Source organism: Ambystoma mexicanum, unplaced genomic scaffold (genome assembly GCF_040938575.1).
Source record: "Ambystoma mexicanum isolate Mex_15411 unplaced genomic scaffold, UKY_AmexF1_1 Mex_scaf26, whole genome shotgun sequence".
Classification (NCBI taxonomy): Eukaryota; Metazoa; Chordata; class Amphibia; order Caudata; family Ambystomatidae; genus Ambystoma; species Ambystoma mexicanum.
The window spans coordinates 1229286-1254414 of record NW_027182440.1 but is presented as its reverse complement, the minus strand read 5'-3'; the positions used below and the strand labels follow the sequence as shown (position 1 = coordinate 1254414).

At 46.4% G+C, this 25129-nt stretch overlaps 1 protein-coding gene across 1 annotated transcript in view; it reads left to right on the top strand.

The window, feature by feature from the left end:
• LOC138557980 (GTPase IMAP family member 4-like) overlaps positions 1 to 22345 on the top strand; it is a 343359-nt gene extending 321014 nt beyond the window's left edge. Inside the window, exons 4-5 of the mRNA XM_069642637.1 lie at positions 18054 to 19103; positions 21080 to 22345. Coding sequence (XP_069498738.1) covers positions 18054 to 19103; positions 21080 to 21084 — 1055 coding nt within the window. The 3' untranslated portion in view covers positions 21085 to 22345. The remainder of the gene's footprint in view (positions 1 to 18053; positions 19104 to 21079) is intronic.
• Positions 22346 to 25129: the final 2784 nt, after the last annotated feature.

Here is a 25129-nt window from a genome sequence, read left to right as displayed (position 1 = left end):
CAATGTAAAATGCAATTGTTTAGCATGGGCTTCCACTTAGAAGAAGATCCTGAAAAAGCACCTTCTAAAAACCTGCAGCTAAGGCGTAAATCCAACATTTACTGTGGAGCTCAGCGAAAGCCTGATGGAGCTCAAAATGTTGGCTTTAGTCATCAGTAACCACTAATAGCACATGAGGCAGAAGGGATCCACCTATTAAGTTGGACTACTAGGGGTTATTCCCATTTACCCTCCACTTTTGCGAAATTCACCACTATGTATCATTTAATAGCCTTACAAGAAACTCACTCGCCCGGTCTGGGATGGCTATGAAATCTCGCTCCTTCCGGTCATACCTAGCAGGGGTCATCCCTCATCGGGTTTATTAGTGGGTGTTCATAGATCCAGCGGCTTCAAAATCGCTCCTTGGGCTTCAGTAGGTGCTCAGATCCAGTTAGTTCTCATTTTGGGTCACTCCCAAGAAGTGGCGTTAGTAAACATTTATCGCAACCCCTCTACTATGAGTGACGTAGTCTTTTTTGATGGCATGAATGAAATATTGAATCTTATCTTCTCAAGAAAGTCCGTCACTCATATTATTGTCGCAGGAGATCTTAACTTGGACTGTCGTGACATATTTAACCCCTCACCATCGGCTTTACAATGGTCAAACTTGATGTCTGACAGAAATCTATGCAGGTTAAATGGCTCAGTGGAGGGTGATATCCATTCAAATTACACTTGGCATCAGGGAACCAATACTAGCACCCTGGATTACATTTACATGAGCCCAAAACTGTTCCAAGATGTCCAACGCCTTTCAATCCATTGCCATCCAAATAGCGATCACTGTTTTTTGGTTGCACAGCTTGCATGGACTTTTGAACATGATTTGTGTAGTCAGGTACATAATGCCATAGCAACTGTCAATACTGCAAGAAATCGACTCAAATGGAATGTTCAGAGGATACAGACTTTAACGAACATCCTGGAAGACAAGGAGTGGAGCACCAATAAGGTGTCATATAAAGATCTCCTAAAACCATTTATGCAAAACATCACCATTTTGCGGCAGAATCGTGTTTGCCATCCTCATATTTTCGATCCGGCAATCAAAAATTTAAAAGCTGAATATCGAAAGATCTGGAAATATATTCTCTTCCAGAATGGAGCGTTTTGTCGACAACTTTTGAACACCGCCAAATGTCGCTACAAAAACTGGCTCAGACAAAGGAAATCGCTACAGTTCCAGCGTGATAGCAGTTCCATGTTAGCCGCCATGACAAACAACAAACAAAAATTCAGCACAAATGTGGCAGATGCTAAACAACCATAAGACCAATCAATGGCATTCCTGAAAAGGAATGGATTACGCATTTTGCTGCCTTATATGCTGATCCTGGCGACTCAAACTGTCAGAAGGGTTAATTTGTTCTTCCATATCGCAAATCAGCTCATCAAGAGCGCAAGGTCCAGATGGGCTGTCGAACTCTATGTTCAAGACACACCCAAATGAATGGGCAGATATCTCATTTCTCATTTTCCAAAATATTCTTTTAACGCGCACTATACCTAGCACATGGAAAACATCCATTATAATCCCGATCTTCAAGAAGGGCGATCGCTGCCTTCCAGTCAACTACCGGCCGATCGCCTCCTTGATGCTCCTGGGAAAGTATTTGCGAAAATCATTCTTGCCGAATTCAATGCCTGGACCCTTCATGCTCATTTGCGCGATCCCCATCAAACGGGTTTCGTTGCAGGCATGGGGACATCAATACATTTATTTTCTCTAAATCCAATTAAATTGCAATGTTTTCAGGAAAAACAACCAATTTTTTTTGCATTCATCGATCTCAATGCAGCATTTGATTCTGTCAGTCGGGTGCTTCTCCTGGCAAAATTGCAAAGACATCAATGTCCTCCAACCCTCATGGATATAATACATGGCCTTCATTCCAATACATCAATCAAGGTTCGCCTAACTCTAGACGGCATTTTGTCACAGCAAATTCCAACCTCGCGTGGACTTAAACAGGGCTGTCTGCTAGCGTCCGCCATCTTCAATTATTTTATTCAAGATGCAAGACATGATTTCTCGAACGTTGTCTCGGATTCACCCAAACTGAAAGGCCATACAATTCAAACTCTCTTTTATGCAGATGATGTAGTTTTGATTTCCAGAACCCAAGTGGGGCTACAGCGACTGCTAAACACCTTCTACAACTACACTGTGTCAAATGAATTAAAAGTAAATCTCACAAAAACTCAAATTGTAGTTTTTTGCCCAAAAAAGCGCAACCCGACTTCGTACGTGTGGTCAATGAACAATCTTCCGATTAATAGGGTGCCCTACTATAATTATCTGGGCATCATGTTTGAGAATGTGAAACATCCAACAGGCCATCTTTTAGAGGTGGAAACAAGACTAACTGCCTTTATATCGCAGGACAGCATTTTAAGGTATAAATTTGGCAAGTTTTCAGTATTACCGGCAGGGCATTTTTGGACTGCAAAAACCATTCCAGCCCTGTTATATGGCCTGGAAACCTTTCAAGAAATTCCATCTCTTCAATTGGCAAAATGGGAGGCAAAATTTTGGCGCCGTCTTTTACATCTTCCAAATTGCATCCCAGTTGCCTGGATAAGGTATGAGCTTGGATTAATCTCAATACAGGCCCTTTTCAATTGGCGCAAATGTGCCTTTTTTAGGAAATGCCTGTTATCCACGACATTGCAAGTCCTATTAAAATACATCTCATCATACATTTTTTCAAGTAAACAAGTGTTCATTAAATCGTGGTTAATGTCTGTTTATCATGTGTTAATCAAAGCAGAGGTATCATTAGATCTATTGATTCACAATCCAGACAAAGCTAAATTAAAAGTTTATTAAACAGACTGGATTTCTACCCGACATGGTTGTCTTGCATATCACGATGCTAATCCAAATCGTTTTCCACACAAAAAAAATGCGTACCATGCCATCATATTTAGTACGTTGTCCATCCCCTCACTAACGGTACCACATTATGAAATTACGATTTAATTTGTGGGGCACTAGGGAGTTGTTATCAAAAAGGCAATTGTTGTGCCGCTCGGAAATTTTTTGTCGCTTTTGTACCTCGATGGACAGTTGTCAAACTTTGAGGCATCTCATTACAGAATGTTCAGTGCTTCGTCCTTTGCGCGAAATTCATTTTGCACGATACTGTAACTATCTACAGCTTGCCTCTCAAGATTTATCTTGGTTTCTAATTTTGGGCTCAGGGTATCTGCCTTTACAGATTGCCACTGTAAATGTTCTTTCAAACTTAAACCTAGAGCCTAAGTAAGAAAGTAAGTAATTAATTGATTAGTTATACAATTAATTTATTGATCATATTGATTATTTAATTGCTCTTGATTTTCATGTACTTTTGTCATCTGTTGTTATCTTGTTTTGTTTGCTATTTCTTTCTATTTAATTCAAGTACAAAATTGTATGATAAAGATTTTATTTCTATGTATTTGTATTGAAAGGAAGCGCCCCCAATTTCAGCACGATCCTCCCCGCAATGAGAGACAATAAGGAACTCTCCCGTAGTGGGAATAAGGCCAAGACAGAGTGCGGGTGAGCGTAAGTGGGAGTTTATCCAAGAATAGGGCATGCAAAGAACTCTGCAACCTCCGAGAGCGCTCTGTCTGACAATAGCAAAGACAGGCGTATTTCTAATACAAAAAACGTCATCAGCACCTACACACTATAGGGGGCACAAGTTAATTGGGATTGGGTGGCGTCGACTAACTATAGGTGTTGCTGCAGCGTGGTTGGTCTTGGCGTGAAGACGTCACTGGTCAGCCTCGTGGGTTGGGTTGGGCCTGGCAGGCCAGCTTGAGGTCATCCGCGCGGTGTTGGTATGCTGGGGCAGCCTGTGACAAAGATGAATACCTTTCCTGACTCGTTTGCCCTAGGCCATGCACACTGCAGTTATTCAAGAAACGACATTTAAGTTCATCAATAAATCGCTCAGCAGTTTATCTTATAAAATAAACGCAACACATGAGGAATGCACCTCGTGAGAGGTCTGGTGGTTGTCGGTTGGGGTGAGATTTACCTGTGTCCTATTGACCGGTATTTTAGGTCGAGGGACTGGGCTCTGGGGCCTGGGCCGAATGATACATGTCTGTCTGCCGCGTTAGAAGTTATTATATAAATGGGTCTCTGTGTCTTGTCCCAATGATGGGGGTCGTCCTTGCACGGGGTCATGATTCTTGGGGGGTCTAGGGGGGTTGTGGGATTTACGAGAGGGTGCTGGTAGATCAGTGGATTCAAACGTGGGTTTATTACTGTGCTGTAAATAACACAGGTGGCGGGCTGTGGCCTTGGGTGCGGTACCGGGGCCTCTGACTCTCTGATGTAGCTCCAGCTTGGTTGGGGGAGGTGAGGGAGCGCGGCACAAGTCTTAGCTTTTTTATCTGGCAGGCTTGGTAGGGTGGGAGGGAGAATGGCCTTGCATATATTCACAAAGGTCTTTTCCTCGTGCGTTGCTGACTTTTGAATGCAGAATTTTTATAATGTTCTGCCTTATTTTGATGTTATTTGAACACACATATATATTTCAATTTCGTTACACATTTCTTTAATACAGTCGGTTCCAGTACCTTTTCATTACCTAACATTATATTCACTACATTGTGTGCGTATTTTATGTACATTAGACGTTATACGAGGTAGTTCTAGGTTATGGCCTACAGAGATTGATGCTCGCCGCTTTGGGTGATTAAGAAAACATATATGAGTTCAGGTTTCTACATAATATTGAAAGAACACTTATACAGAAAAAGGCTATACATTTGGTCGACATCTTTCTCTGTGGTTATAGCAGCACTAGTCCAGACCTGGGGTGATATCATATAACGTTACATCTTTATGGTTTATTCACAGTTTACAGGATCTGTTTAAACAGAGGTAGTTCGTTAATACCAATACTTGAATTGTTTTCTACTTTCTTCAGATAGTGATGCTTCAGCTTTTTCCCCGTCACCCCGGCCTCGCGGACCAGGTCATGCGGGGTGCAATATTACATTGTGAATGATAAAATGTTACAGTGTTGGCATCTCGGGTTTAGCTCATATCCGACTTTCTCATGGGAACGCGCTCGCAGCGGATCTACCAGGGCTACTGCGGCGGCAGAGATGCATGAAAGGCCCTCCAAAGGTGGGGGCCGCGTTACAGTGTGCTGAACTCACGCCATGTTTGCTAGACAAGATGGCTTCTAGGCCTAACTGAATTTTGGTAAATGCAAGGAACGGATACGTGTGGGCAATGTCGTCGGCGGGTGAACCCTCCTCCACCTGGGCCCGGGTGGCATGAGGGGACGCCCACCGAGTCATGGTCCTCACCTGGGGAGAAGGCTGCAGGTGAGGAGGGCCTCGCGGCCAGTCCTCCCCTACATTTCCCCCCTTTCGTTACTAAAGTAACGAATTCTTTAGCTCTTCTAATCTTCTACATTCTTGTTCCTCTATCACTGCGTCATCCCATGCAGGTGTTCCTTTTCTAGGCATCCATGCTCTGCACACCCCCCTTAAGCTCTCACCTCTTCTAGCATACTCGTCTGGTGTACATGTTAAATATATACAGTCACCAGTTCCTTCCAAGTCTACCCAGACCTCCTCATACCATTCCAGTTCCACGTCTCGTGGTTCTTTGATAGTGGTGTGCCATAGTTTATCTACTATGTACTTATCATGGTACATAGGCACTAACTGGTACCTGGGAGTGTTATCTGTTCCTGTCTGTACATGTACTTCTTGTGTCGCCTTAATTGTACCACCAGAGTTGCCCATTGTCACCATCATCATTGCACCGTTAGGGACTGCGTTAGCACAACATCGGAGGCCCACCTGGCACAGGCAGAACACCACGAGGAGGACCACCACAATTGGTATCAAGAACTTCATTGCCATTCCAAGCCATGAGGGAACCCAGGAGAAGATATTGTCGAACCATGAGCTATCTTCAGCCCCACCTTCCATTTTCATCTTCTCGCCCAGGTTATGTACTGCTTCAATGACGTGGGACAGGGACCCATTTTCTGCGTCTTCGGAAGGTACGAACGTGCAGCACGCACTTCCTATTTTTCGGCAAACACCTCCATCGATCGCTGTTAACAGGTCCAGAACATACCTGTTCTGCATGGTCATTAGTCGCAGAGCTCGTAGTTCCACCTTTATTATGTTGAACCCTTCTTCAGTGTCATTGGCCAGCTGAATCAGTTCCCACCGTGTGATCTGGAGCCATTTTGCATTTGCTCTTGCTTGGACACTTGAAACTAGTGAGGCAAAAAATGTTTCCACGGAGCTGAACAGGCGATACCTGTCTGGGATCTGTGCCAATAAATCGGATGATGCTTGTGATATGTAGTTCGATGCTCGCTTGTTCCGTGATAGCTCCTCTTCTTTCCCTCCGGAGGACAGGACATAGAGGTGCGCTTTTGCAGTGGGAGAAGTCACATCCTGGTTCACGTTTCCTTGCATCCTTTTATTTCCGTCGACGTGACTTTCTGGAATCACCATTAGGGCTGAATGCAAAGTGGCCATTGAGCAGCTGCCACTCCATGCCTGGGGAAGGTGCAGGTAAGCCTGATTCCCGCATACCCAGTATGTGTCCATTAGTGCTGCTGTTCCTTTTTTCATGTCTGGGATGGTGAGAGTTTTGTTAGAGTTTTTATTCGTTCCCATTGCCACTTTTCCTTCTCCCTTGAAACATAGTTCGTTTTGTATTTCACTTTGTAGCTTGAAGGGTTTCTCCATCGCTGTTACCCATGTTAGTTTAGAGATGTGTTCTTTCCATATTGGCAAGCACGTTTTTTCCATCCACCGCAGCTTGTCTGGTTGGACACCTCTCAGTGCTTCCGCTTTGCACAGTACTTCTTCATCTTTCCATTTGTTTTCGGAAAACAGTGTCCCTTGTATTGCAAAGAAAGGTTCTTTAAGACAGACCACTCCAGACGCTTGTGAATAGCACGTTTTGTTGTTCTGTAGCATTTTGAAAGAGACATCGTGTGCTTGGAAGGTGTTCTTTATTCTACACAGCGTGAGATGAAGGAGACATTGGGCATCCACAATGGGCAATTCTCTTGGCAACAACACTTTGGGTGTGCCTGATGCATGGGGGATGAGCGAACAGACATAACAGCTTTCATTGGTTGTCTGTTTAGCTGTTGTACTCATATCTGCATACCATTTATTTGCTTGGTGGGGGTGTCGTGGGTCTTCCATCTTGTCTAATCCTAACCCATAATACTCATCATATCCCCTCCTACTTGTCTCTCTTCTCCGCCTACTTTTCTCCCTCCTTCTATACCTTTTAGTTTCGATAGGTGAAAGAATAGGCCCCCCTTTCTCCTTCCCACCCCCCTTTTCCAATTCTTCATATAGGAACTTGTGTTCTGTCATCGTAATTACTTTTCCATTTTCCTCAATAAACAACAAATCGCTGTTTTGTATCGGGGCGGGAAGGGTCGTGGGGCTGTTATATATTTCAGGTAGGGACATTGTGTCATTTTCCATTTCTTTATTTCTTGATTGTGACAGGGCAGCAGTGGGTGGTGTAGTATAGTAACCCCATACAAAGTGTGATCCATCCCAGACCAAAAAATCACCTTCTTTAATATTCATACTTGTAATTGAATTCGTGCCAGGGGCAAGGGTGGTGTTATTCCCCCCTCCCCCCTCGTTCATCTCGATAGAGATGAACGCTATGAACCAATATGTTACCAGGCAAAATATTGAGATGAAGAACACAATAACACACATTGATAAACCACATTCGTATGAATATGTCAATCTATCCACTAACATTTCTCTAAATCTAACACATCTATTAGTTGCAGGCTGCCCATTGGATGCCATGGTAAATCCTGTTTGAAACACAAAAGTGCATTAAGTACAAGCATGTAAACATTTCTAACGTTGTGACGTTGCTTCGACAAAATATAGGAATGGGTGAGGGAGGGGGTGTGTCGACAGACAAGGTAACTTTACAATCATTACTATCCGTACATTATTTTATATATAAAAAAAAGATGAAAGTTGAGAGACAAAAACTTCTTCAAAACCAAAAAAAAACCCCACAAAAACCTTCAAAAGTTGTAATCAAAAAAAAAATCATATATATATATACATATTTATTTCAGTACACTTGTCGTGCGCCAGTCGCGTTCACTGTTCATCACTTAATGCACACAAAATTCCCATCATTCATTCTGCACAACTTCATTGTCCGCTGTTGCCTGTGCCTCGTCCTGCACCTCACTTTCCACGGCACTGTAAGCTCTGCGTACGTCTGTCAAATGCACCCAGTATCGTAGGCCCTTCACCTTTACTGCTGTGGGCGTGCAAAACACTACCTCATAGGGGCCATGGAAACGTGGCGCATTCCACCTCCGCACAAAACTTCTGACATATATAAGGTCACCAGGCATTAGTTGTAATGGTTTTTCAGGCAGCGTCTCTGCTTCGGTTGTGTTCCCCTCCTCTCTTGTAGAGGGGGGGGCTAGTTGCTTCGCAATTACGCGCGCTGCCCGTGTCAGTTTTTTCAAGTACTCTGTGAACTCCTCTCCCAATATCGCTGCGCTTCTGTGTGCATCAGAACGTTCACGGAGAGGCGAATGCGCTGTGTGCATTCTCCTTCCCGTGACGATCTCATGCGGGGACAAGTGGTGGTCTTTACTTGGCTGATTCCGTAACTCGAACAGGGCCAAAGGCAGGCAGTACATCCAGGTCTTTTTAAGGGAAAAACACAGTTTTGACAATCTGCTTTTTAACAGACCGTTCATCTTTTCCACAACGCCATTACTTTGAGGATGATAAATCGAACATAATTTGTGCTTTATTCCCAATAGCGTAGTCACTTCCTTGAATAGTTCATTAACAAAATGCGTGCCGTTGTCTGAGCGAATAACGTCGCAAATTCCCCAGCGCGGAAATACTTCCCGCACTAGGAACTTTGCGGCGCCCTTCGCATCAGGGCGCGCACAAGGGCCTGCCTCCACCCACCTCGAGAATGGACATACAACCACAATCATGTAGCGAGCCCCGTTACACCTTTCTCCCATGTCTACATAATCAATGTGGAGCTCTCTGAATGGGCCATTTGGTTTTGGTATCGTTCCTCTTAGTGTGCGCAATGTCATACCTGAGTTGTAAATCTGGCATGTCGTGCATTCTAAAGCCAGCCTTGTGATGTGTTCCTGGAGGCAAGGTGCAAACCAATCTTCTTGTATCTCCGCCATTATGTGTTGCTTTGCGTTGTGTGCGGGAAAGTGTAGTTGTTGAAATGCTATTTCTAACAATGTAACTGGCATTACCGCTTTTCCTGAACTTTCTTGTCGCCACAATAAATCAGTCGGCGATTTGCTGCATCCCCTCTTAGTCCACAGCAATTTTTCTTCTGCACTAGCTCCCTCTTGCAGCTCTATTATTTCCTGTGTGGGCATCATGTTGTATCCTGTGGGGACCTCTTGGCTTGCTGTGTGGTGCAACATGTACTCTCCTACTTCACCTTTCTGTAAATACGAAGCTGCTTTGGCAGCGGCGTCTGCTGCCGTGTTCCCCAAAGATATAAAATCTGTATTTGTGGTGTGGGCTTGGCATTTTACGATGGCCACTGCCGTGGGCTCTTGCAGGGCCTCAATCAGTTCTTTCAATAATTCTGCATGCTGAACCGGTGTTCCATCTGCTCGTCGAAACCCTCTCCGCCCCCACCGTGCCAACCCGCCGTGGACTGTTGTTGTCATGTATGCTGAGTCTGTATATATTGTCACTGCGCACCCCTTGGCGGCATGCAATGCTTCTATTAGCGCTATTAGTTCTGCTGCTTGCGCTGAATAGTGTGATGGGAGGCGGTGTTGCACTAGTGTCTCGTATTCATCTTCCTCTAATCGTACCACTGCCATACCCACATGTTTCTCTCCTGTCTCCATGTCTATTGATGCTGACCCGTCCACGAAATACACCTCTCCCTCGTTCAGGGCATTCTCAAAAATCACTTGATCCTGACCTTCGTCACCTGTGTACGTGGCGCAGTTGTGGTTCTGCATGTCCTCTACGGTGCACGCCTCTGTGATGAATGTGGCCGGGTTCACTGTTTTACATCTTACTATATGGATGTTAGCGCTGGACAGTATTATTTCATATGCTGTGGCGCGTTGTGTCGTCAATGTGCTCTTTGATTGCTCTAATATTGCAAAGAGTGAGTGTTCCACAAACAGTGTCACAGGACAGCCCATCACTATCGTGGCACTTTTTTCAATCGCGAACGCGGCTGCGGCTAGGGATTGCTCGCACGCGAAATGACCTTGCATTACTGCGTCTAGGGTGCCACTATAGTAAGCCAGTGGTTTGTGCCCTAACGATGTCTTTTGTGTCAGTACTGCTGTCATCAGTGTTCCTTTACAGTGTGAAAATAAGAAGAATTCGCGCCCATAATCTGGATTTGCCAGTACTGGAGCGCTTGATATCAGCTCTTTTAGTGAGTTGAATGCTGTGTTCATCTCCTCTGTCCATTCTATGTGTTTGTTTTCTTGCTGTGCTTCTTTTAGTGCCTGTAACAAGGGCCTTGTGTACGCTGCATAATCCAATATCCATGCTCGGCAATAGTTGCACATACCCAGAAATTTCTGCATCTCTTTTACTGTTTTGGGCTCCCCAACTGTTCTAATCGCCTGTGCCCTGTCTGGTATGATCCGCTTTCCATCCTTTGATATCAGCTGTCCCAAGTATAGGACCTCTGTCAGACAGTATTGTAACTTCCCCTTGTCCACCTTGTACCCTTTATTGGCCAATAATGTTAGGAGTGTTATTGAGTCCTTTCTACACTCCTCCTCAGTTTGTGCACAAACCAATAAATCATCAACGTACTGAATCACTGTGCTTTCTACAGACAAATTCCCCAGATCTTCATGTAGTACCCTGTTGAATATGCTTGGGCTCTCGCAATATCCTTGTGGTAGTCTGCAGTGTTCGAACCTCCTCCCCCCTAGTGTAAATGCTGTTAAGTACCTGCTCTCTTCTGCTAAGGGAATCGAGAAAAATGCATTTTTCAAGTCAATAACTGTGAAGTGGGATGCCGTTTTCGGAATGTTGCACAGTATTGTCGCCGGGTTCGGGACTAAAGGGAACTCCTTCTGAATCACATCATTGAGTGGGCGTAAATCTTGTATCATCCTCCATGAACCTCCCTTCCCCTTTTTAATCGGGTAAATGCATGTGTTGCATGGGGAGTTTGAGGGCACTATTATTCCTTGTGCTAGTAGTGCATCTATTGTCTCTCTGATCCCTTCTTCTGCTTCGCGTGACAATGGATATTGTTTTACCCGGGGTAGTATTGCTCCCTGTTTTAGTTTTAATACCACAGGCTGAACCCCATGTAGTAACCCCACATCGTGGGGGCCATTTGTCCATAGGTTAGTGGGTACTGACCTCATGTCATCATCAAAAAATGTATGTGGTGCTCCTACTACTGCCATTAATTCAACTTTAGTTTTTCTGGCTGTAACTACAATGTCGCATGGCATTGCTAGTTCCATCACTATTTCGCCATCTGTCTCAGTGTCAGAAAATAGCTCCTCGTCCGAGAGCTCCCTCAGTGGGATATTTGCATTTGTACACAGTACTGTCCGCCACTCACATCCTTCCATGTCAACGCCAATCACACATATTCTGTTTGCTGACACGTGTACTGGGTGTAAATCCAACGATAGCACTGACCCAGGAGCAGTGTCGGGGCTTGCTATGGGGCGGAAAAGGAATTCGGCTGGAATCCTCCAATCCATCCTTTTTAGTTCTGGTACTATGAGAGCCAATGTTCTCATGCCCTCAACAAACATCTCCTCGTTTCTTGGTAACCCTCTGATCTCTTGCATGATTGTGTGGCCGTGTATTACTGCTAGTATGCGGAGGGGGCATATGCCTGGCGTCGAACATACGATACCGCTCCCTGTGAATGATATTGTCATATTTAGTTTGCTTAAGAGATCTCTCCCCAGCAAATTAATGGGAGAGTTTTCATAGTACAGTAAGGGTGCTTTCACTGTTTTACCCCCTACTGTCACATCCAATACCTCTGTGTAAGGAACTTCAATTACAGCCCCAGAGAACCCCTGCGTCTCTAACGTTCTATTAGATAACGGGAACCGGCCCTCTCTAATGCATGATTTCTCCGCTCCCGAATCCACCATGAATATGAACTGCTTGTCTCCTATCTGCGCTCCTATCAATGGTTCCTCTGATGCATTGTGGGTCGTAGATAGTACTGGACACGCAAGTGCTCTCTGTGGGCTGTCCTATGCGGGGTGTCTCATTGCCCCCCCTTGATCGAAAATGTTCCCCGAAACTACTGACACTCCGCTGTAAGGTGCGGGGGCAGGCGCTCCATTAGCTACTGTGGCGAAAGTGTTACCTGGCGTGTATTGCACATTGTCATTATTCTGTGGGTGGTTTTGTGTTCTGTACTGATGTCCGTGTAGTTGTGCGTTACTTCTTTGTCCTACATTTTCTGGTTGCTGGTATTGTCCCATGGGGAGGCCGTAGGGGCTTCCTGGGTGGGGGTGTCCGTACTGTTCTGTCTCCTGGAACCCGTTGTTTTGTCTGCTCCTGCACTCTCTTGAGAAGTGCCCCCATCTCCCACAATTCCAGCAGCTCCCCTGTGGACCTCTGGGACCCTGCCACCCATTTCCTCCCATTCCTCCATACCCTTGTCCTCCTCTTCGGCCCCTGTACCCACCTCTTCCCCCTCTTGGGGCCCACTCTTGCCACGTTGGACCTCCGTTCTGCTCCTGCTCAGTCCACTGTCGTTGTCCTTGTCCTGCCCAATTTGCTGCTATTCTTCCTTGTATTGCTATTTGCCCCTCCTCTCCTTCCTCTCCCTCCCTCATGAGTGGGAGCCCTGCTACCGCTGCTGCGACCTTCACCAGTTTTGATTGTACCAACTTTGCCTCGTCTGCCAACCTTTTCTGTGCTACTTCCCTCTCTCTCTCTTTGATCCGTTTGCAATGGTGTACTATTATACTTTGGATCTCTGGCCACCCCTTTGCCTCAACGCCCGCTATTTTATCGAGTGCCTTCTGCACCTCTTTTGGGAGCCCTCTCTTAATGATAAAATAAAATAGAGATGTGGATTGGTGCCAGGGCGTGCCCGTTTCCGCTCTCCACATCTCCTGCACCCGGAGAATGTAATCCATAGCATCCTCCCCGTCATTCATTGTACATTGCATTACTGACTGCAAATCAGGGGTATCTGGGAATGTCTCCCGCAGTGCGTCCCACACCCTTGCTCGTACTGTATTAAAGGAAGCCCCATCATGGCGATCACACTCTAACGTCACGGCCGGGAAACCAGCCTTAGCCCATACTCTGTCCGCCTGGTCTCCTACTGCGGATACTAGTAGGCTTTTCACATCGCCTACTGCCAACGGTATGCCGGCGGTATGTTTCTCAAATGCATATATCCACTTGCTCGCCCCTCCTGACAGCTGGGGCAATAATTTCATTAAATTAGCCTTATCCATCTGAGCCCATGGTATATAGTTTGGTCTCCCCCCCCCTCTGTGGAGCAATGGAAGTTGTAACTTCCCTTTTGCAGTTGCACCCTCCCTTTCCTTAGTCGCTGCTGACTCCAATGACGCCATCTTCCCCACCCTATTTCTTAGTCGTCCCATCCATTCGTCGTCTATAGTCCCTAGCGAACATGCACCGTCTACCTCCTCGCTTTCCCCTCCTACTGCCATGCTCAACCTATCACTCTCATCCAACCCTCCTCTGACATCACATAACAAATCCTCTCTGATCCCTCTTTCTCGTGATACATCACCAATGCTCCCTTCTACTGCTCCCACCTCTATTATTCTTGTCGGCTCTTCCTCAATTCTGAACAGTATTTCCCCCTTTTTCCATCCTTCCTCAATTTGTCTACCTTCGCTCGACGCTCTAGACGTGCGTCCTGATTGTGTAGGGGCGCACGCTGTGCGCTCACATATGTCTTTTATTCTTGAGAGTTCATCCCTTGCCACAGTAAGCCTCGACTCTAAGTCACTCGTTAGCTTCTCTATATCCACCCTCTGTGTGCTTCCCTGGGCGCGCTCTCTGGTGCTTTCGTATGGCGGGGGGGGCGGTTGGTCTTTGTGGTGTACTAGTTGAGGGGGGAGGCACATAAGTAGGGTCGCTATATCCTGCTGCGGGGGCTGGTTTATGTAATATTGGGTACAAACTAATCACCTCCGCAGGTTGTTCTGTACTTAGCTGTTCCTTTTCCTCTCTTGGAATCATCAGTGGATTATCTGTGGTGGAAGGTAGATCAATATTTGGTGCCGGAGCTTTGGGTGGGGGTATTTCCTCAAACAATCTCCAGAGATCTAATATCTCCTTCCTATTTTGCCATTGTTTCCCCTTATACTTGAGGTTAATACATGCTCGTACCATATCAAGAACGCTTTTGTCAAAAGACCCTCCCTCGGGCCAAATCTGGGGCAGACCCTCCCCTTTCAATTCTGTTACCCATTGATTGTGATATTTATTTATTCGTTCAGCGTATCCCGGTAAGCTCTTACAAATGTGTGACAAGGGAGTTTCTGCCCCCATTCTCTAAATCACTAACACAGCCGTGTCCACCTTCTTTACTTTTAGTTAGGTGTAGATATGCGTATGTATACCTTTATGGCACAGACAAGAGCGGACGTCTCAAAGATTATCACCCAATTTTATTCACTGCGCAAATCCTTTCTCACTCACCATAGCTCATCTCCTTCCCATTCTCAGACACTCTCATGTGATTTCACTTGCAACTGATCAATTACTAGTTATGGCCAACACTCTCTGGCACCACCTCGCGGTCAACCGTTCGTCTCCAATACTCACACGGTGCGCGCACCCTTCACAATGCTTTTCCACTCACACCTCGTCTTTTTTCCTCCCTTTCCTCCCTGGCCAGCTGTCCCTGTTTTTCTGCTAAGGTTACTGTGTTCACGTCTGTACGTGCCACTACTTAGTCCCCACTCCTCAAAATGTGCTCCCTATTTTATAGTTCTTCTACAAGTATATTTACCTTATACCCTTTTCGCTTTCACCCCCTGCCCCGTGGAATGGAAAAAAGAAATAGAGAGAGTAGCAATCACTAAAAAATATTCCCGGTGTCTCCTTTTGCTAGACACCAATAACTTATTTCTTACTTCTTCATATATTCCCAGTACTAGTTTAGATAGCACTATGCGGCGCCGCCTTCCACCCCCTTTCGGAGCTAGGTTTCCGTCACTTCTACCACTTCACTTATTTCTTACTCCTAATGGCCATATGCAAAGAAAAGATAAAGAAAGTTTCAAGACCCGTCTTTAGTAGACCCCCGTTATTCTTCTCCTCTACCTGTCCCCGTTCTTCTGTTCACAATTCCCCTCCCTTCCCCTTTATGATCGCTCGCACTCAGTACTCACGTGCCCGTCTTGAACCGATAGTCTCCGAAACTGGGTCCGTCCAGGCAGTGTCACCGGTAACTCAACGGTTAGCCCCTGGCTCCGGCGAGCGGCACTCAAAGGGGATTTTTTTCCAATCGGGATCCCGTACCCTTTCTCATTGAGTGCGCACTTCTTATTGTGCCGGTCGCCGTTGGCGGGCAGCCTCCCGGAGCCGGCTCACCGTGCGTATCCCTTCTCGACCGGAGATTCTCGTGCCACAAGGGGGTCGTTAAAAAGGAGTTAGGAAAAATAATTTGGAGATATCACGCTATCGGGGTCACCACTGAAAGGAAGCGCCCCCAATTTCAGCACGATCCTCCCCGCAATGAGAGACAATAAGGAACTCTCCCGTAGTGGGAATAAGGCCAAGACAGAGTGCGGGTGAGCGTAAGTGGGAGTTTATCCAAGAATAGGGCATGCAAAGAACTCTGCAACCTCCGAGAGCGCTCTGTCTGACAATAGCAAAGACAGGCGTATTTCTAATACAAAAAACGTCATCAGCACCTACACACTATAGGGGGCACAAGTTAATTGGGATTGGGTGGCGTCGACTAACTATAGGTGTTGCTGCAGCGTGGTTGGTCTTGGCGTGAAGACGTCACTGGTCAGCCTCGTGGGTTGGGTTGGGCCTGGCAGGCCAGCTTGAGGTCATCCGCGCGGTGTTGGTATGCTGGGGCAGCCTGTGACAAAGATGAATACCTTTCCTGACTCGTTTGCCCTAGGCCATGCACACTGCAGTTATTCAAGAAACGACATTTAAGTTCATCAATAAATCGCTCAGCAGTTTATCTTATAAAATAAACGCAACACATGAGGAATGCACCTCGTGAGAGGTCTGGTGGTTGTCGGTTGGGGTGAGATTTACCTGTGTCCTATTGACCGGTATTTTAGGTCGAGGGACTGGGCTCTGGGGCCTGGGCCGAATGATACATGTCTGTCTGCCGCGTTAGAAGTTATTATATAAATGGGTCTCTGTGTCTTGTCCCAATGATGGGGGTCGTCCTTGCACGGGGTCATGATTCTTGGGGGGTCTAGGGGGGTTGTGGGATTTACGAGAGGGTGCTGGTAGATCAGTGGATTCAAACGTGGGTTTATTACTGTGCTGTAAATAACACAGGTGGCGGGCTGTGGCCTTGGGTGCGGTACCGGGGCCTCTGACTCTCTGATGTAGCTCCAGCTTGGTTGGGGGAGGTGAGGGAGCGCGGCACAAGTCTTAGCTTTTTTATCTGGCAGGCTTGGTAGGGTGGGAGGGAGAATGGCCTTGCATATATTCACAAAGGTTTTTTCCTTGTGCGTTGCTGACTTTTGAATGCAGAATTTTTATAATGTTCTGCCTTATTTTGATGTTATTTAGACACACATATATATATCAATTTCGTTACACATTTCTTTAATACAGTCGGTTCCAGTACCTTTTCATTACCTAACATTATATTCACTACATTGTGTGCGTATTGTATGTACATTAGACGTTATACGAGGTAGTTCTAGGTTATGGCCTACAGAGATTGATGCTCGCCGCTTTGGGTGATTAAGGAAACATATATGAGTTCAGGTTTCTACATAATATTGAAAGAACACTTATACAGATAGAGGTTACACGTTTGGTCAACATCTTTCTCTGTGGTTATAGCAGCACTAGTCCAGACCTGGGGTGATATCACATAACGTTACATTCTTATGGTTTATTCACAGTTTACAGGATCTGTTTAAACAGAGGTAGTTCATTAATACCAATACTTGAATTGTTTTCTACTTTCTTCAGATAGTGATGCTTCAGCTTTTTTCCCCGTTACCCCGGCCTCGCGGTCTGGGTCATACGGGGTGCAATAGTACATTGTAACTGATAGAATGTTGCCGTGTTGGCATCTCGGGTTTAGCTCATATCCGACTTTCTCATGGGAACGCGCTCGCAGCGGATCTGCCAGGGCTGCTGAGGCGGCAGAGATGCATGAAAGGCCCTCCAAAGGTGGGGGCCTCGTTACATTGTGCTGAACTCACGCCATGTTTGCTGGACAAGATGGCTTCTAGGCCTAACTGAATTTTGGTAAATGCAAGGAACGGATACGTGTGGGCAATGTCGTCGGCGGGTGAACCCTCCTCCACCTGGGCCCGGGTGGCATGAGGGGACGCCCACCGAGTCATGGTCCTCACCTGGGGAGAAGGCTGCAGGTGAGGAGGGCCTCGCGGCCAGTCCTCCCCTACAGTATCTATATTTGAAAGGGTGATCATTTCAACTAAAACAAATAATAAAAAAATATTTATCAGTATCATGTATATATTTAAAATTCCTCGGGTGGTGCGAACTAGGCACGCCTGCAGCAGAGCGGTGAACAACTTCACACACATAAAATACAGACATGATTCAAACATTTACGACACACTCATTCCATATGAAGGCCTGCCAGTACAGCTTTGTTGCAGAGTAGGGAGACCTTGTTATGATCACATATACATGCGTACCCCCCCCCCCATACAGGCACACACAGACATGTAATCAGCACACGCTTGCACGAGATGAACACGAGTGCCCATTGCAAGTCACATTTCTTAACCCACTTTCGCATGTTGTGTTCCCATGTCTAGGTGGAGGCAGTCAAGACTCGCCAAATGCAGACCTGAGGATCGTTCTCGTTGGGAAAACTGGAGCTGGGAAGAGTGCAGTGGGGAACAGCATCCTGGGTGCAAAAGAGGCGTTTCATTCTCAAGCAGATTCAAAATCAGTGACATTAGTGTGTCAAGAAGAGACAAGATCCCGCAATTACTCAAAAGATGACAGGTCACAGGACACGAGACGCATCACAGTTGTTGACACACCAGGGTTTTTTGACACAGGTGCTGATGCTCATTTTACAGTTGTAGAAGTGTGTAAGTGTGTTGTGATGTGCAGTCCCGGGCCACACGCCATCATTGTGGTGCTGCAGGTTGGGCGATTCACCGAAGAAGAGAACAAAGCTGTGGAAACAATCCGGGATGTATTCCGGGAGGAAGCAGCAAAGTACACCGTGGTCGTGTTTACAAGGAAGGATGACTTGGGAGAAAATCAGACAATCCAAAAGTTTGTTGAGGGGGGGGATGAAAGGCTGAAGCGTCTGATTGAGGCCTGTGGGGGTCGCTACTGCTTCTTCAATAACAAGGCGACGGGAGCAGAGCAGGAGCAGCAGGTCTCAGAGCTCCTGGGGATCATAGACCGGATGGTGAAGGGGAATGGGGGATCCTGCTTCACTTCTGAGATGTTCCAGGATGCAGAGAGGAAACTTGAGGAGAAGCAGGAGGAGCTTAGGAGAAAGTATAAACAGGAGAGGGACGAAGCTTTAAAGAAACTAAAGTGTGATTATGACAAAGATGTGCAAAAAATAAAAAAACAGGAGAACGATAAGGACAAACAGCTAAAGCTTAAGACGCGTAAAGAGGAATACGAGGCCAGCGTAAAAGGCACAGAGGAACACTACTATAAATTAATCAGAAGCACTAGAAAGGAAGCCGAGCGTAGTCTATTAGATATGTTTGCAGAAAGCTGCGCTTACGGAGCCCGGAGCGGAGCCACTGTCGGTGCATATCTTGGCATTATAGGAGGTCCTTTTGCCATGATATTTACGGGTACAGCGGGGACAGTAGTTGGAGCGAGTGTGGGAGGAGTTGTGGGAGGGGCCAGAGCTATAGGTCATGCTGCTGCGCATTTCTTCAATTATGTAAGTGACAAGCATTAAAAGTCAGAAACTGTGCGTCTCAATCAGAAATCTCAGTTCAAATCAAAAGTATAACTTAGCAAACTTGCCTGTGAACCTTGCAAAGGCTTGTAATTGTGTTCATGATTCTTGCAATAAACAGCTGCCACTAAGAGTCAGTGGGTCCAAATGGTCGTACGTGCTCAGTGTTGACGTGGGGATAAGAGGAGAAGTGCTCCGCTCCTGCAGTCTGTCACTATTGTAGTATTCCTTTCTGTGTGGCTGTACCCCACCTTGCAGAGCCCATCACTGGCTGCTGTGTTCACCCAGCCCTCATTTGGGGTGAGGACATCTGCATGTTGGCAGCTGTACTGCACCTCTCCAATCAAATAAGATGTGATGACATGTGTAGGTTGCAGCTTATGGGCGAGGTGCAGTGACACTGACATCTGTATCCTATATGTACAAGTGTCCTTGCAAGAAATCACATCGAGATCATAACTACAATATAGCACAACTACAACCAAAGGCTGCAATTATACCAACAAGCAACAGACCTGTCAGTCCTTGCAAGCATTTGCGGTGTCACTCATTCCTTAAAATGATGCACAAGGCCCCTCTTTACTGTTGCTGGCCTGGCTTTCATGGATTGTATTTTTGGATTCTTTCTCGTGTTGCCATTGACTTCTTATTCCTTCCCCTCTCGGTGCTTTCCTCAGCTGCGAGGGCTGCCTTTCATTTCCTCCCATGCAGCCTTTCTTCCTCCTTGTGCTGTCATTCCTCATTCCCTCCATTCTAAATATAAAATGCAATAACCAGCTGCAAACACCAAAACGATTGGCTTTGACAATGCTTGTTAGTATACGTGTATTGGGTGTAGTATTCCCTGAAGGGGTTTGTTAGTTGTTGCAGTGGCCCATTTGTATTTGTGTAGATATGTCGTGTTTCCCCTGGAGCTGCTCGCAGTCCCGCATCTTGTCTGACTGAGACATGTTCTGCAAGTACATTGTGTGCTTTCTAAAGGTACTAGGTACTTTGTAGCCATTAGACACGTTTCTTAAAGGTCTCAAGCAACTTCATGAAGAAAGGTAGAAGAGAGATAGGGCGGAAATTAGTAGTAGAAGAGGGTCAAGAGTCGGCTTTTTCAGGAGAGGAATAAGTGTGGCACACTTCAGCACAGAGGGAACACGAAAGATTTACCAAGGCCATGATCTGGGGCAGAAGCAGCGGAAACATGTCTTTTACCACAAACAGTGGAATAGAGTCAGTGGGAGAGGCTGACTTGATACCTGCAACTGCTCGAGCCAGGTCAGCCACTGTAAACAGCGGAAAAGAATCCTAACACGCCTTGGGAGATGCCATAGTCCAAGAGGCTGAAGAGAGTGGGGAGCCAGGCTTGACCCCAAGAGGATCATGCTCCAGCAGAATGCGCTCATGATGAGTCACAATCTTACGCCAGGGAGTCACGATGCTCTTGAGAAGAGGGCAGAGAATTCCCAGAAGAATACGTAGTAGAAAGGGAGCGAGCTACCCAAAGAAGCTCTTTAGTCTGGGATGGAGTTTTCAATTTGGACAGTGTAATAATGACGTTTAGCAAGTTTAAAAGATGTATAATATAACGAAGTAGCAGCACAGAAGGAGGTCGGTCCTCCACCCTATAAGAGGAACGCCATTTGCGTCCCGCTTGCCCGCGCCTAAGACAAAGGGACTTAAGGTCCTCATTAAACCAAGGCTCGGTCAGTGGAGCAACCAGAGCCACAGTGGCAGAACACATTTCTGACAGAGCACCAATATCAGCACGGGGGTAGGGGGGTGTACTACAGGCAGTAATAATGTGAGCAGCAATGACTGAGGTATCCACCACCCGCCAGTTCCGCCTCTTAATCCTCTGTTTAACAGGGGCTGGGACAGGGTCAGAGTAGTCAACAACAGACAACTATGGAGATTAAACAGGTTGAAATTCCTCATTCAATCTGGGAATCCAACTGGGCAGTTCTGCATTTTGTTTCCCGCATCATAACAGAACTAGTGATGACACAGGCCTCCAGATATCTTGCTATGGGCTATGAGTTCATTGAGATTGTTAAACCTATGCCCTCTGATAAAATAAAAGGTCAAAGGTCTAAACATGACTGCAGGTTCCCCTGGCATGACTGTATTGGTGATCTAGTCACCCGAGTGATTTTGGCTATATGAAGACAGCCCGAGAAAACAAACAGGGCAGACCTTTCGGGGGCGTTTGGACAGCAGATAAAGGAATTTTCTTTTGAAAAGCATTTAGATTCTGTAACCTCTCCAAAACTAAAATGATGATTGCCAAGGCTAATCGAAAGGATATAAAAAGATGTAATCGTCCATTCAGAATGGGAGCCTCGAGCTGGGAATTCTCATTAATAATAATTGGACCGGTGGGGCTTTGCCAAGCTTGCGATGAGTAAAGCAACGTCTACATTTAAGGACATTAGAACCTCTATGGAGGGTTTGGTGAGGCTGTACAATGCCTGTGTTGTCCTCAGCATACTGTATGGAATAGAGGTAGGTTTTTACTAACAGAAAGACTGCATGGCTTGAAAAAGGCCTGAGGGCTATCGCTTGCGGCCCCAATGGAAACGCTGTGGTTTGTACTGGGTCTCATCTCCCTGTCCTACTTTAGCCAACAGAGGTGCGGGGCTCACGGTTACCTTTAAGGACCGCGTATGTCGATTATGTCTCCTGGAGCCTGAAACAGTGAGACATTTACTGACTGATTGTTACAAACCTTGACGGGTACACAATATGAATGTGATCAGTACACATCAATTCTGGGCTTATTCACAATCTGGTGATGAATTTTAATTTATTTTGGGGCTGATACATGGAATTATTCGCGCCGAAAAATGGGGATTTGTGCGCCATTCTGCCCGCAATTTGTTAAACAGGGATTTGCGGGCAGAATGACACACACATCCCTGTTTTTCGGTGCAAATAATTCCATGAATCATATGTGGCAAGAAATCATGAGGCTTCTGAATTTCTCTTAAACCTGTTTTCGGATTAAATTAATTTTAATATGTTTATTTGAATTTTGGGAAGTAGGGCAGTTCTAATGGTATACATGGAAATGCATTTTTATTGTTAGATAGCGATTGTTATTTTGTATGTGTTAAACGTTACACTTAACCAATATAATACCATAATACAAAATACAAATAAATAAACGAATAGCTGATATACATTTTGTGTGGTCCTTTAATGAAACCTGTGAACATTGCTGGTGAACTGTGTAAGTTATAAAGGCCATCTGTTCCAGTGTGCTAGATGAAATACATTTGTGATGCGTGCTTGGGGAAATTGCGAGTGGTATAAGCACTTATGTGTGTATACATATAGTGTGTTTAAAGGGCACAAACCTAGCAATGAAACAGTAAACATAGTGTATGTGTTGCAGGGTGACTAAGCACATTGAGGACAAAGCACTGGGGTTGATCTCTGACTCTCAGACAGTGTTGGGGCTGAAGAATCGCCCCACCTTCTTTCTACTCCTCCTTCTCTAAGCTTGCCTAGTTCTGTGTTACAATGTGTGATGTCCTCACTTCCTTATCGTTTGGAAGGAAGTCCCATGTTTATGTTTATACACGGGCTGCGACCCGTGTACGCATAGGGGCGGGGTAAGCCGCCCATGTGGGCAGTTAGAAGCAATATCCCGAGCAATAAAGATGTGTTGCACCCCAGCTCCGTGTGTGTCTCTTCCTATGCTGTGGCGGGTCGAGAGTTCCATGTAGGAGGGTGAGGAGGTCCACCGAGGGGATACCACACTGGCGACGAGGGAAACGAAGTTCCCGCCGTGCCCGCGATCACTGGTCCACAGCTCGTGGTGTGCCGACTGTCACCACTGGGAGCCTGGATTTGATCGCACGCGGGCCGATAGCGGTGGGTGGAGCGCGAAGGCTCCCCACTCTACGAACTTTGGCGCAAGTGTGTTTCGCGCGGGTGGAGCATCTGCCGGCTCCCCGCGTAAACACCATTCCAGGCGGTGGAGAAAAATCCTCCCGCCGACGGCAACGCCTGCGGAGGCCCGGCCCAGCACAAAGAAAATTAAAAAAAAAAAAAAAAAAAGGGCAGCGGGTGGAGCAGAGACTCCCCGCGCGGGTGGTGCAGCTGTTAGCTCCCCGCCATCAGCATCCCCGAACGGGGGAGGAGTTTGGCTCCCGCCAACGGCAGCACTCACACGAGCGGAGGAGGCGCGAACCTCCCGCTCCAACGATCAGGAAGACATAGGGGTAAGAGCGAGCCCCTCCTGTCCCCAAAGAAAAAAAAAAAAAATATCAACCATAACAAATCACACCGTGCACGAGGGCCAAATGTGCAGCCCCCCCAAATAAAAACAGGAGCCACAGCACCCCTGCTGGCAACAAGGTGCCACCGCGCCAAGAAGAGGCATCACAGCACCCCTGCTGGCAACAAGGCGCCACCGCGCCAAGAATTACATTATTAAAACAAAACCAGCAATACAGTGCCCCTGCTGCAAAGTGAACCACACTCAGCTCAGCCACATAACACACAGAGACACTTCCATGAGCAATTCAGAGGAAGACTCACTGACCATCCCAGTGACACCAAGCAGCACAAGCCAAAAGAAAAAAATGACAGACAGCCTCCTGACACAGCTGCCAGCAAATTTTGACCTCACTGACACTGGCACCCTTGGTTCAAGATGGAAGAGGTGGCTGAGGGACTTTGAAGTATGTCTGAAGGCGGCAGGCGCACTAGATGAGGAACAAAAACTAAATCTTCTAATGTCAGAGACATTCTTGAAGAAATCCCCGAGGACAACATAGATACGTACGTCAAGCTAAAAACAACACTCACGGAATACTTCACACCTCACACTAATGTGGACTATGAACGACACGTGTTCCATACCACAAAACAACGAAAGGGTGAAACCATAGACGCATTCGTCATGAGACTAAGAGCAAAAATGAAACATTGTGATTTCAACAATTATTCAAATGAAGAAGCCCTCAGGTCACAAATAATAGTGGGGTGTGAAAGTGCCGACTTCCGCAAAAGACTCTTACAACAACCACGCAACCTCGAGGAAATCCTACGGCTGGCACGTTCGGATGCGGCCCTAGCCGCACAAGTGGAAGGTTTGGATGACATAAAAATAACCCATGGAAAACACGAAAGTCTCAACAAACTGGAAGGGACTGCAAGAAACAATGATCCTTTCTGCTACCGGTGCGGACACGAATACCCCCACGAAGGGACGTGTCCCGCAATGGGACACAACTGTTCCGCGTGTGGTGGAGAAGACCACTACAAAGCCGCGTGTCTAATTTTCCGCAGCAAGATGAGAGGGGCTGGAAGGAGTTACAAGCCCATGCCAGAACAGGAACAACATCAAATAACACCCCACCGCCATCATCGAGGATCACACCAAGCCCCTGAACAAGGGCGCCACAAACACCACGAAGAACAGACGGAAAGAAGACATGATAAGAGAGAATGGAGGGAGAACAGGACACCACTCCCCAGGACAAGAAGAAGACCACAAAGATACGTACGGTGCCTCATTGAACAGTCACAGTCTGACAGCGTGTCCAGTGCATCGTCAGATGAGAAAACACCAAAATTGGAAAGAAGCCAGGAGACACCAAGAAAGAAAGGATACCTATACGCTCTAGGGAACAGCACAGTAAAAGAACAGAGCCCCATCCTCAGAATACAAGTAAATCAGACGGCCGCAGAATTTTTGATTGACACAGGGGCAACTGTAAATGTGATCAGTGAGAAGGTCTACGAGAGCATACCCAATGCCCCCCGCCTGCAACCAGCTCGAACACTCATTTTTCCATATGGATCAAAGACCCCGCTTGCATGCAAAGGCTTCTTCATGGCCTCGTGCCGATACAAAGAACATGAGAAAAGGATACCCATGCACGTCCTGGAGGCAGCGACGGAGAGCGGATGCATCCTGAGTTATAAGGCAGCCATAGAAATGGGACTAAT